This window comes from Pteropus alecto, unplaced genomic scaffold, assembly GCF_000325575.1.
Source record: "Pteropus alecto unplaced genomic scaffold, ASM32557v1 scaffold78, whole genome shotgun sequence".
In the NCBI taxonomy this organism is placed as follows: domain Eukaryota; kingdom Metazoa; phylum Chordata; class Mammalia; order Chiroptera; family Pteropodidae; genus Pteropus; species Pteropus alecto.
This window is the reverse complement of record NW_006443124.1, coordinates 5629314-5643367: the sequence shown is the minus strand read 5'-3', so window position 1 is coordinate 5643367 and position 14054 is coordinate 5629314. Positions and strand designations below refer to the sequence as shown.

The 14054-nt window shown below is 47.4% G+C and overlaps 1 protein-coding gene across 1 annotated transcript in view; it reads right to left on the bottom strand.

Moving 5' to 3' along the window:
* Positions 1 to 14054, bottom strand: part of NRG2 (neuregulin 2) — a 163291-nt gene that overhangs the window by 28371 nt on the left and 120866 nt on the right. The window contains exon 2 of the mRNA XM_006923329.2: positions 4231 to 4402. Coding sequence (XP_006923391.1) covers positions 4231 to 4402 — 172 coding nt within the window. The remainder of the gene's footprint in view (positions 1 to 4230; positions 4403 to 14054) is intronic.

Below are 14054 nucleotides of genomic sequence, written 5' to 3'. Positions count from 1 at the left end.
TTCCCTTAGAAGATTATTTGGAAGATTTCTGTGGAAATACCTCACAAATTTAGATTTAAGAATATGAAGGTCTTAAAATTATTTTTAATAGTTTGTGTGTTACATGTGGGGAAGAACCATGGTAACAGTAACTAGTCTGGACTCTTAAATTTGATATTTAGGTTCAAGTCTGAAACAGGGATTTGATACATTAATTATTTTAAATTAAGATGTATATGAAAATCCTTTTATTTTACATATTCCATGTTTTTTAATATGCTATTAGCTTCAACATCTAAGGTACATACTGTTACTCAGGCTGATGGCCTTACATCCCACCTCCCCCCTCTGCACTGCCTGATACAAGAGGCTTCGTTTTTGCTGGGAAACTTTCATAACCAATGTGTAAGAACTATGTAAAAGATTCCACATTTCTAAAGGAAAGAAAAAAAGTGGCAGCCTGTCATTCTAGGTATGCAAGGTACCTGGGGAGGGCCTGTTCTAATTGGTTCCCATGGCACCTGTGTCCGGCTTCTCAGTCCCAATCTGTGGCTCTCCGCGACTTCACATTAGCCCTCTGTGGTGTCTCCAAGGGGCTTTCATTCATTCACATTCAATAAACGTTTACTGAGTGCCTTCTGAGTGCCGGGAGCTTGCTTACCTCAGGGAACTAAAAGATCCTATTCTAGTGGCCTGACCTGACCTTCACAGCTAATCTGGAGATGGACAGAACAGTACAGATGGGAAAACTGAGTTCTAGAGGGGCTTTTGAACTTGTCCAAGGGTACTGACTGGCACAGCTTTTAATGTTCTGAGCCCAGACGTGTAGACCAGAGTCAGGGAACCAATGAGGAAAGGAGGAAAGGGGAGGTGAGCAGAGAGGCTGGGACAGGTGTGGAGGGGATGATAAACTGAGCCACATCTCTACTGGGGCTGTGCTTTGAGCACTTGCCTCCCGGGCTGCCCCCTACTCTGTTTCTAGGAGTGGGACTCTTCCCAGACCTACTCATTCCAAATCCCCCAAACAAGGGTCCATGAAGTTGTCTTGTCATTAGACCCTGTTGCTGTGATGGTGTCCTTACTGATGCCATGGTGACAGCTGCCTGACTCCCCCCTATCCTTCCTGGCTCAAGCCAGTCAGTGTCTCCTTGGCCTGATGTCTGTCTACAACCCACTTCTGTCAGTTCAAGTTTGTCCCCTTCATTAAACAGAGCCTTGGAGGCCCCTCTGGCTGAGAAAGCATCTCCTGCCTGGCCTAATTAGATGCCACAAAGCCCGGGACTAGGCTTCTCTTGCTTCCTGGCCACCGGCTCTTCCTTGACACTAAACAAGCAGAAAGTGTGTGTGTGTGTGTGTGGGGCGGGGGGGGGTTGGTCACCTGAGGGTCACAGGGTCAAGGTAGAGGGGACACACAGTCAGAACCTCCTTGTCACTCACAGCTGAATTCAAAGAATCTTCCCTTAGATGACATCATATGTAGCAGGGCAAGGCAGAGCTAGGTTCATAGATATCCAGAGGGATAAAAGCTACCTGGAAGGAGGGGCTTCCCACATGAAAGTGTGAGTCCTGGGGAAAGGAGGCACAGGGCTCAGGGAGAGCCCCTCCCCTTTGAGGAACTAGAAAGAGGCAAGGGGACAGAACAATGACCCCTGCATGTACCAGCTGTATGATGATGATCTTGCCAGTTCAGGGAGGTAGGCCCCAGAGTTGCACAAGAGGCCCTGGGGTCAGAGCTGAAGGGTGGGGCTCTATGGGTCCCTCTGGCTCTGAAGGACCAGAGGGGCTGGGGATGACACACACTACACTCTCTTCTCCTCACTAGCCCCCGGGATTCAGGACTCTCTCTTACCTCCTGGCAGGCCTGGTAGCCCCTCGCCGTGCTGACCCAGGTCTGCCCCTGTGATAGACGTCCCTCCCCTCCTTGCTCAGCTAGCTTTGTGTTGGCAGAGATGGGATCTGGGCGGCCACGTCCTCTACCCGTCCACACATTTTCCTCAGTGTCTACCTCCCTCTGCCTGCCCGAGGGGCCTGTTCCAGCCTGCCCCTCATAAATAAGAGAACACGCGGTTCTGCAGGGGAGGGCCCTGTGCCCAGGGCTTGGGGGGCCAGTTTTCTCCTGGCATAGAAGGTTTGGGTGAGACACCTCCTGGAGCAGTCCCTGAGACAGACGACACCTGCCGGGGAGGGGGTCTCTGCAGGCTGAGAGTGATGTCAAGACTGAGTGTAGCCTGGGCAGAAGAAGTGCTAAGAGGGCCGAGAACACGCGGTTCTGCAGGGGAGGGCCCTGTGCCCAGGGCTTGGGGGGCCAGTTTTCTCCTGGCATAGAAGGTTTGGGTGAGACACCTCCTGGAGCAGTCCCTGAGACAGACGACACCTGCCGGGGAGGGGGTCTCTGCAGGCTGAGAGTGATGTCAAGACTGAGTGTAGCCTGGGCAGAAGAAGTGCTAAGTAAGAGGGCTAGAGGGCAAGCTGCAGTTGGGCAGAAGGAAAGAGGATGCTGCCAGAAAGGAGATCCCTGCCCCTGCCCTTGGCTCCCACACAAGGTGAAGTGCGTGTGGAGCTGGCAGCTCTCTCTGAGTCACAACAGGGGAATCAGAAATTCCCTATAGCCTACTCCTCCACCCCATCCACTCACTGCTGGGAGCCCAGGGTCAGGATGAATGGAGCAAGGAAGTTTCCTAAAGGCAGCAGATAGGTTAGGGCTCTGACAAGAAAGGGACGGGGGCACCCTTAGGCTCTTAGGGGTCCCTGATATCCAGAAGGAAAAGAGCTGACCAGGCCCTGTTTCTGGACTGGGTTACCTGCTTGTCAGATAAAACTGAGGCTTTACCCGGACACTAAATCGCTCAAAGTTGAGGTCAACCCAAAGAACGACTCCCCCAGTCTTAGTGTCACTCTGTACCCAAGAGAGGAGAGCTAATCCTGCAAAATTCTCATTAATTCTACATGTGGATGTTGATCTCCTCTGCCAAGCCATAAAGTGGAGGGGGAAGTGTGTGTGTGTGTGTGTGTGTGTAGACTCTGAGGCTCTTTCATGCTAGAAAGAGAGACAGCCGCCCTCCCCCCATCCCCCTCAACAAGGCAATGGAACTGTGTCTAAGGCACCACAACGGGAGATGACAAGAGCTGCCTGGAGGGCTCAGGAAGGTGTGGAGGATATGACTTGTAAGCTGGGCCTTGGAGAACTTTCCAAGGGACAGTGAGTGTGTGTGTGTGTATGGGGCAGCTGCCAGCATAGGGAACAGCCTGGGCCCATGTCCAGGGTCATTAAAGGAAAGGGCAGGAATGAGGAGCACTTGAGGTGTTGGGGAAAAGTGGGGCAGTGACTTAGAGGCCAGGAAGAGGAGTCGGAAGGGCTCCAAGGCCTGGGCTGTACCTGGCATACAGCAGGCTCTCAAGATCTGTCAAGTAAATGAATGGAAGATCAGATACATGCCCATGTTAGAGAGATCATCGTCCCCTGTCAGAGTCACGGGAGTCAGTGACTGTAGACTTCCAGAATTGTAAGCAAAACTGGGTGGATGAGATACATTTCTTTCTAAAGAAAGGGTTAAGGCCTTTACCAGATTATACACTAGTAGCTAGACTAGAAACTGTGAAGTTCGGGACCGTGTCAATTCCAATCCCTGGTGTATCTCCAGCCTCTGGCAGAGCATCTGGCACACAGTTGATGTTATGTTATGAATTCACAAGGGGGCCTGTGGCCCAGAAAAGGTGGGGATGACCGAGAATGGGGCAGTGGAGGAAAAGAGGCTAAAGCTGGGAGAACAGATAATAAACTTGCAGGGCAGGGAGAAAGGTGCCTCCAACACCAGTCTTCTCCCATCACCTAGCTCTCTGCTCAGTATAGTTAGCTGAGCTGAGAAACCAGCCCATTATCACGCATCACCTCCCAGATGCATTCTGCAGATTCTTTCACCAAAGATTGCCAAAATGGCAGGCTTTCAGACACTGTGGCAGGTCCTTTGAGAAGTTTTAGGGACAAAAGGAGACTTCCACAGGTAAAGTTGATTTTGACAATCAAATTGCTTTCAACCATCCAGAGACATGAATTAAGCATCTATAGTCTGAAGACAGTGAGTCAACATAACCAGAAAGGACCAGAACTGCAAGAAAAAATTGGGCTTGGCAAGGCAGGGGTACCAGAACCTGATCCGCAGGTGATCTGGGGCATGGCACAGAGTTCTTCCAACTGAGGCCCCACCTTATCAGGAAGGGAGATGCCAGGAGGGAGGGAAGGCTGTTGCTCACCTGCCATTGCCATACTTGATGCGAATGTCTCGGCTGCGGTTGACCTCCTTGCCATCCTTAAACCAGCGGTAGGAGGGCTGGGGGTTACCGGCCACGGCCTCGCACTTCAGCGATTGCTTCTCTCCAACCTGTCCTGTCTGACTCTTCATCTTCTTCAGCTTGGGCTTGGTGGCTGTAGGGGTATAAGGCAGAGAGGTGAGCATGGTGGTGGGTGGGGGACAGTATCAAGCATGAGCAGTGGAGGAGGGGCCACTGTCCTTGGGTTGGGCCTGGAGAGGTGCAGGGGTGAGCTTGAGGAGCCACCCTTCCTGGTGTCATTTCCTAGTTTAATTCCATGAGCATTCACAAAGGGTCTGCAATGATGTCAGTGTGGTTATTACCTGTGGAGAGTCTCCTTCATACCTGGAATGGTACAAGGAGCTTTATATGCATTGATTTATGAAAATAACCCCATGAGTTCACTGCAACGATTAAACCCATTTATAGATGGGGAACTGAAGCTCCTTGACTTCAGTGCTAAGGACCTATAACTCCTGTCTCAGCACCCCCCAGGCCTACGCTGGGCCCAGAGGACAAAGGTGGACCAAGATGACAGATATAGCACCTGCCCTGGCATTAACATCACAACATGGTTCATGGAGAACTGGGAATGCTGAAGTCCAGTGGAGCAACCCCAACCAGGGCTGGGGGAGGAGAGAACTCAGTTAAGATCTAAGGGGTGGGGCTAGGAGGAGAAGGGAGAGTGTGGGCCAGGCAGAGTCATGGCTGTGGCTTGGGAGAATCACATGTGGTCCAGTGGGGTAGGCTGACTTGAATGAGTGAAGTGGAATGGCTGTGTGGGGGAAAAGGCATGGGGCTGCACTGGTGCACACAGGCCCAGCCACGGATGCAGGGCTGCAAATGTTGAACTTAGAAGCTTCTCCCATTTTTCTTAAACACCATTCTATTTTCACATGCCCGGGTCTCCCATGCTTTATCCCCTAGCTCCTCTCCCTCCAACAACCTTAAAAAAAAAAAAAAAAAAAAAAAAAAAAAAAAAGGAAAGGAAAAAGTACTCTGTCCTCAGGAAGGTGATGAGGGCAAGCCCAAGTTCCTTGCTAGGGTACATAATAATTTCCTTTGGGATAGCCCTTTACAGAACACGCAATGCCTTCATGCTCTCATTGGTTCCTGAGCAAGAGTCATTACTGACATAGATAATGAAGATGAGCCTCAGTGAAACTTGACCAAGGTCACATAGCCAGGCAGCGACAGAGCTGGGACTAAAGCCCAGACACCTGGATTTGCAATGCATCAGGCTAGTGTCTGCTTTTGCAGTCTTGTCTACCTTTGAAGAATGGAGATCCTTGTTTTTATCCTTCCAGCAGCAGAAAAGAGGGTGTGCTAGGGCCAGGGAATTATCTGGGTACTGGTTGACCCCATCTAGGCCATCAGTCCCTCCCTCAACAACTCAGAGCAACACACCTGAGCTAGCTCCAGATAAAGGCAGGTGAGAGGGCCTGGCTATAGATAGGGGCCCATCACTGAACCTAACCTGAGCTGCTGCTTGTAAGCAAGGAGTAGATGAGAGTGGGGTGCAGGGACGAAGGGATCCTAAAAAGGCTCCCAAAGCCTTAAAAAATGTATGACATAGACTAAGAGAACAGTTCTCGTAAAATGATTTTGTTCATTTTAGAAAACTTAAAAATACAAATGGGTAAAAGAAAACAAAATCATCCGTTATCCTAGTACTCAGAAATAAAACACACACACAGGCACACACACACTTACTTTTAAACAAAATGGAATCATTGAGGTAGATGGGGAAAAAATTTTTTAAAGTTAATTAAAATAATTTCTTCAATAAAAATTTAAAAAATTAAAAAAAAATACAATAAAAACTGGAAACAAACATAAAAGGAGTCATTGCCAGTAACATGTTTCTTTCATTTAATGAAACAATATAAGCCTTTCATCTTGGCATTAAATATTAATAATAATATTTCCCAAACTGAATTATATAGGACACGAATATCCAGACAGATGATAACAGATAGTATTTGAGAAAAGAGTTCCATGAGCAAATCAGTTTATGGAGCATATAGGTAAACACAGTTAAAGAAATATCTTCATTGACTTCAGTATGATTGTCCAAGTAAAGGTCTTGAAACTTTTTTTTCTTGGAACGCTGAGTAGCATTTCAAGAAAATAAAGTAATATATTTCAAGAAAATAAAGTAATAAAATAAAATAAAATAAAAATAAAGGAATATAGAACTTATTCCACATAACTTTATATATATGTATTTATAGATCTATACTTATTTTAATAGATAATATATTCACATGATTCAAAATTTAAGACGTGAAAAAGGGTATATGACTTAAAAAAACAAGTCTTCCTTTAGCTTCTGACCATAGCCACATGGTTAGTTGCCTTTCCAGGAGGCAACCAATTTTATATCCTTTCAGAGATCTTTTTTTTTCCTCTAGCATCATTTTTCATGGTTGCATTATATTTCTGTATGGGTATATCACAATTTATGTTTTCTTTTCTCCCTCCCCTCCCCCTCATAAACGAGCCCAGAGGAGGATCCTTGCAGTTTCATCCAGTGTATACATTACATATCCAGTGCACACACCCAGTGTACACTGCTGTACAGCAGTGTGACTTTTGACTCAGATTGCCTGGGTTCAAATCCAGGCTTTGCTACTTGTTAGCTTTGTGTCCTCAGGTCATTGACTTAATTCTTTCGAGCCTCAGTTTCCTCATCTGTAAAAGACAGGTGATAATAGCGCCCGTCTCCTGGGAAGATGGCTTTGAGGATTATATGAGATAATGCATGTAAAGCCTGGCACGCACAGAGCATTTAATAAAGGTTAGCTATTATTGTTATTATTATCGGCAATTATTTCCTAAGGCAATCTTCCTAAAAGTGGAATTGCTGCGTCAAAAGGGTTTGCAATCTTCCTCAGCTTTACGTGTTGCCAAATTACCTTCTGGAAAGGTTGCATCAACCTGCACTCCCACCAGTGAATGACGGTGCCTGTTTTTTCCACACCCTCACTAACATGAGGTATTATCATATGTAATCTTCACTAATTAGCCAGGCTAAAGATAATGTCTCTGTTGTTTTAATTTGCATTTATTTGATTCCTGGTGAGGCTGACCACTTTTTATAAGTGTATTGGCCCGTTGTATTTTTTCTTTTTGAATTGTCTGTTCTTGCCTGTACTCTGTTTTTCTATTGGGTGCTCATCTTATTGATCTATAAGAGATCTTTATAAATATTAAGACTATTAACCTTTTGCTACATTTCTTCCCCAGTTACTTGCTTCATCTATTTTTAAAAGTTTTTTCTTTTTGGATATCCAGAGGTTTTATATATATCAAGCTATCAATCTGTTGGACTTTCTGGAACTTCATTATTCTAAATACGACTGACGCCTCAGCATCATTCTCCCTTATTTATATCACTACCTTCCTTCATCTCCTTGTTCAGGGGTCTTGATAGTCCATTCACTTCCGAACAATCCCATCTAGTTCACATGTTCCTCATTCATTCATTCATTCATTCACTTTCTCAACCTACTATATGCCAGGCATTGTTCTGGGCCCTGAGGATATAGTAGTGAACCAGACAGATAAGGGGCTTGCTCTTAGGGAGCCTGGAAAAAAGAAGCCCATGTGGCTGGAAGATTCTGGAAGGCAGGGGTGAAATGAGGGGAGCCTGGTATGTGGCTACGTGAGCAAAGACAAGAAGTCTGGATTTATTCTGCCCATGCCCCATCCCCTTTTGTAACTTTTTATATACCTACTAGAAATTTTAAAGTTATATATATATATATAGATCACATTATATACCTAGTACACAGCACTGGTCTAAAGGATGACAAAATAAAAATAACTATATATTTTCGTTAACCAATGTCACTATAACAAATAAATAAATTAATTAAACCATACATTTGAATCATGCTGTGTTCTTTACAAAGAGTCTTCTTTTATACCTCTTAACAGTTCCTCACAAGGATCAACTGAGATACAGGAGTCCCCCCTTATCTACAGTTTTGCTTTCTGAGATTTCAGTTACCCATAGTTCGAAAATATTAAATGGAAAATTCCAGAAATAAACAATTCCTGTTTCAAATTGTGTGCCGTTTTGAGTAGCGTGATGAAATCTTGTGCTGTCCGTCCTGTTTGGCGTGTGATTCACCCCTTTGTCCAGCACATCCATGCTGTATATGCTCCCTGCTCGCTGGTCACTTAGTAGCTGCCTTGGCTATCAGCGACTGTGCTTGTGTTCATGTAATTCTTATTCTACTTAATAAAAGCCTCAAAGCCATTCACATACTTTTATTACAGTATATTATAACAGTTTTATTTTATTATTAGTTATTATTGTTAATAGGGTTCAGTACTATCCGGGGTTTCGAGCATCGACTGGGGGTCTTAGCATGTATCCCGCACAGATAAGGGGGGACTGCTGTACTAAAAACCATGTCGTTTGCTCTAGCAACATCTAGTCCTGGTCCCTGCTCAACAAAATCTTAGTTCACAGTTCTTTTAAAGCCAAAGATGTGCATTTTGAAAGAGAATATGACCCTGAGAACAGGCTATGATTTTGGCTTTAAGCAAGTCACCTGGCAGGGAGGGGCAGCAGCTCAGGTGATAGGAAAGAGAATAACACCCACCAGGTGGCACCCTGAACAACTCCCAGAGAACCTCGATGCTCTCACTCCTGGGCCCAGAGCTCTGTGGTGAGTAGCATGGACAACCCTCCAAGATGGCCCTGGATTTGCTTTGCAGTTGTGATGGGAAGGCATCAGAGCTTACAAGTCAGGAGACGACTTGATCTCCCTTTGCATTTTAAGCTCAGTCTTATCCTGAGCCACCATTGCTACTCCCACTGTGGCTTCCAGCCATTGGATCCAATACCAGCTCTTGGGGACATCTAGGCTAAGAGGTTATTCACACAGTAGACCTTTGAGGAACTGGAGATACTGTTTATGGGGTCTCAGACACAACTAGGCCAGCTCTAGCCTCTGCCTGGGCCCCCTCTCTGAGCTGGGTCCAGTATTATCTGAGTCTCTTTTATGGCCCAGGGCCCAGAATGGAATGCTAGTATGGAAACCACTGTATTTTTTCCCCATGTTGTCTTGAGGTGAAAGCTGAACTAAACAGAGGAACAGGCTTCCTGGGATGGTTGGGATCTGTCAGCACAAGAGCTGAACCCCCACCCCCAAGTCAGTTGATGTGCATTTACTGAGTGCCTACTGTGTGTCAGGTTCTGTGATTTGTCCAAGACTAGTAGTATATGGAGCAGCCACTCCTCTGTTTGTCCTCCTCTGTTATTGTTTTGTTTCATAAGAAATACATTTTTTTTTTGTTGTAGAAAAATTACACAATACAAGGAAAAAGAAAAACACATTTAAGTCTATTCAATTACCACCAGAGAGAAAACCATTGTCAACGTTTTCAAATATCTCCTGCAAGACTTTTCTCTCTAAAATGTTTTATATCCTACTTTTTTCAGTCACTATATTGTAAAAACATTTCTTCAAATCTAGAAATACAGATCTAAATCATCTTAATGGCCACACAATATTCCATTGTTCAGATGAATTTATTAGTCTGTCTCTCATGTTTTGCTAATATTAACAATACTGCAATAAACTTCTCTATAAATTCAACTTTGCAGCCAAAGGGAGGAATCACAGTCCTGAGGGTTTGTGCATATTTCCCCACACAGAGGGGACTCTCAAAGGCCCAGCACACAGGAGAGTGACAGATGAGAGGCATCAGGCAGAAGCATGAGGAAGATCCGTGCACTCAAGAAGGGGGTGGGAATTCCCACACTCTGCTTCCATGACTTTCACTGATACCCTGTATTCCTGTGGCTGCTCCTTTCCCACTGGTGCAGGGGGCAAGCTGATGGCCCTTCGGTGTTGGGCAGGTCTCCCTTCACCTCCCCTAACGTCTCCTCCTCAGACCAAGCCCTCTCTGCTGAGCTCCCAAACTCCTGAAGAGGTCACTTTGTCCAGCTCCCTTCCTCCTCGAACAGTGCATATCTAAGCAGCAGGACTAGGGCTCTCTGGCGTGGGGGTGTGGTGTGTGGGTGTGAGGGTACGGGGAGACCCCCTTTGGCAGCTTTATAACAAGAGGAAGGTCTCTCAAGGAGGACCCGGGTCTCCACAACAATACTTCTCTTGAGGATGGGTCCCCTAAAATCTCAAGACACATCTCAGTTGCCATGAGTTGGGCCATGGGGTATCTGGTGGCTTCTGTTTCTTCATCGCCTCATGCCTAGCCATGGCATCTGGCCTGTGTCTGTTTGACAGGGAATCCCCGGAAGGCACCTCACTGAAGATAACAACAGCAGCAAGAACAACCAGGGCTGCTTTTTTTCTCACATCCCAGCCCTGAGGCCAGGAGATACCACTACTGCCAGCAGCTTGACCTCATTCCTCTTGGCTGTGGGCGGTGGGTGTGGAGCCCGCAGAGATCTGAGAGCAAGACAGACGCCTAGAACATCGCCAGGCAGCCCAGCCAGGGAAGACCTGGCCTGGCCTCCATCCGGCAGCCAGCGGGTAGGGGCAGCAAACTCTTAAAAGGGTTAATGATCCTGATCTCATGACTAAGGCTGAGCAGTCCCCTTTGCAGGACAACACCTGGAGACAATGTGGCCAGCCTGCTTATCATCAAAGTCTCCCACTGTCCTGATGCTGGTAGGCTGCAGGCGGCCCCCTCCCCACCCCTCTCCCACCCACAAAGTGACTGTGACCTATTGGAGGTTAATTACAGACTCCAAGTTCAAATGAGAAAGGAAAAAAACAATAACAACAACTAAAAACACAGCTGATTTAAGTGGGCACAGAGGGCCTACTCTCTGAAACGGGCAGTCAAGTATCCTCCCGTGGCCTGCAGAAGAACCATTTGATACTCACGGGCCAGGCCTCACAAAAGGGATGGCCCCTGAGCCACATTTCCTTAGCCAACCAGGCACAGCCTGGTGCCTGGGCTTGCCTTGCCCTATTTTCATACCCTTCCAACAAATATCCACCTCCTACAGTCCTATGATAGACCAGGTAACCTACCAGGCATCAGGGGTGGGTAGGATGCTGAACAAGACAACATGGTTCCTGTGCTCAGGTCAGGCTCTGCCTCTTGTTTGGGCTCCACTGAGACTGGCAGGGGGCAGAGCCTCTCAGAGGGCCACTTTCCCTGCACCAGTGAAAGCCAGTCCAAACCTGATGGGCTTTCATCTCAGCAGGCCAGGTGCCTTGCTCCTCAGCTATGAGGTAGAGAAGAGGGGCCAGGGCTGGTTTGGGATGGGAGCTGGAGGGGAAACCTAAGCTGTTCCAGGAGGACAGGTAAAGAAAGACAAGGGAGGAAGGAGGGGGAGACAAAACTCGGCAACTCCAAGGCCAACAGAAATGACTCCTGCCTTAAAGCTTTGCCCGCCTATCCAAAAGCACTCATCCACTGACACCCAACCATACAGTGTGAGTGCAGGGCATAACAAGGCCTGGCCTGACCACCAAAATCAACACTCCGGCCCCCTCAGCCCCCTCTAGCAGGAGCCAGGCATCCTGATCGAAATGCTGACCTCCTCAGGGTCCTGCCAAGGCAGAGATGCCCAGCCCCAGGTACATGCTGAAGTTCTTCACTGGGGCTGAGACAAGGGGACAGCAGAGATGAGGACCTGGGGTATGTCAGGGGAGACTATGTCGGGGAGTTTGCAGAGAAGAGGTGTCTGCTGCTGGAGTGACATACAGGTACTCAGCACAGACACACAATTTCCTTGGATTTTACTCGTACTTGTGTCACAGGCCAGAGACACCTAGAGATGGCACAGGCAAGGCACAGAGGAAGCACTGCTTATTTTTAAAGAGTGGCAGCTGAAGACAGAGCAGTTCAGGTCTTTGTCCCAGTGTCCCGATTTTCCAGCTGTCTGCCCTTAGGTAAGTGGTTTAGCCTCTCTGGGCCTCAGCTGACTCATCTATAAACTATGCTCTAACTATTTCAGAGGAATGGAGTAAGAGAAAGCTCTCTATGGAAGAATGGAAGGCTTCTAACCATTATCATCTCTTTGGCGTTTGGGGGTTGAGGTAGGGACAAAGCAGAGATGACAGTCCCAGAAGGCCATTACCATTCGCCCAAACTCTCTTTAATCTCCCCACTGGGGAAAGCTGGGCCAGGACCAAAGAACCTTCTGTGGGGAGGGACTGCTGCTGATCGGAGGAGGGGATCCCAGAGTCCCTGTTCCCTTTGGGATGGGCTTGCACTTCCCACCTCCTCAGCCTGGCTGGAGAAAGTCGTTTGTGAAGCTCTGGGTCATGGGAATGCAGGGAAAGGGGAGGCACCAGGCCTTATACACCAGGCAAGACTGGCTTCTCAAACTGGGATACAAGCAAAGCCCAAGGATGATCTCGCCTCTTTCTGAAGGATCTGCCAAGCTCATTAGTAAGGAAAAGCAGCACCTTTGTATTAAAGCAAACAGATGTATGATGGAGTACAATGTCAAGTTCATGTGAATTTTTAAGATAAAATAAAAATACAAGAAGTCAAAGAAATGTTGGATTTCAGGGGAAAGGTCTTAGCAGGACTGATACAGGTAAGGATAAGGCCCATGTACACATACCCCAATGTGTGTGGGGGGCCTCAGGCTGCTAGAGGGTCCGATTTCTTCCCTGCAAGTCCATCTACAGGCACAGAGAGCCCTGGCCTAGGCACTCTGGGGTTTGGGAGGGCTGAGATATGGTCCTGTTTGTCCCGCCTAGTGAGAGAGAGGGAGCTGGAAAGAATTCACCCCAAAATGTATGACTGCCTGGATTATTCAATAACTGGCTCAAATATAACATGAGGGAAACTAGTTTCCCTGTCTTCTCTCCCTATATTGCTCCTGGGTTCCCTCTTTCAGTCACCTTGTCGTCTGTGACAACTCTCTCTTGACTCTCCCCAAAGATCAAGACCATTAACCTTCCACCAAACCTTTTACCCTCGTAGCCCTCTTTGTCTGCCAGGCCCTGGTTCTGGCTCTACTGCGTCCCCTACCTCTAGTACCACTACACTAGCAGTGGATAAGGGGCAGAATCACCTCTATGTGCCTCCGGCCATTCAGAAATCTTCCTTGGCTCCACGAAGTCTGTAGAATAAAGGCCACCTGCCTTCCTTGGCTGGCAGCCAGGGCCCCTGGGGCAAGCTTACTGGGTCAGTGAACAGGCCCCCTTCCCATACATACCTCTCTGCTTTCGCCCTACCACTTCCCTTCAGGGCATATATTCTAGGCAGACCAAAATCACTGGCTGTTCCCCAAACATTCCTATATTCTGCCTCCCTCAATACCCCTTCACTCTAATGCCATTCCCCACACAAAGGCACAGTTGAGAGTGTCAGACATGCAGGCTGGGCCTCGAACTGGTCTCCATTTGCACTCCGGCTCTGTCTGATGTCTCGTATAACCTCTATGAGCCTTTAGTTCCTTGTCTGTAAAACAGGGACAATCTCATCCACTTAGGACTGCGGTGAGAATTAAATGGGGGTAATGTATGTCAAGAACTTAGCACAGTACCTGGAACAGAGAGAACTCAATGACTGGCAGCTCTTGTTAATCTAAATTCCTCATGATCTCCTGAGATGCCACCTTCCTATAAATCACGCAGCCAGAAGCAATCTTTGCCTCACACAGACTTCCTGAGTGTTTCTCCTACCCTATTTGGGGCTCCCTATCTCAGAGTTAACCAGGTTTTTTTAGACTGTGGGGACCTTGGGGCTGAGAGCATTGCTATATTCCTGGCATCTGGCACTAACTAGGTACTCACTGATCACTGGCTGAACAAATG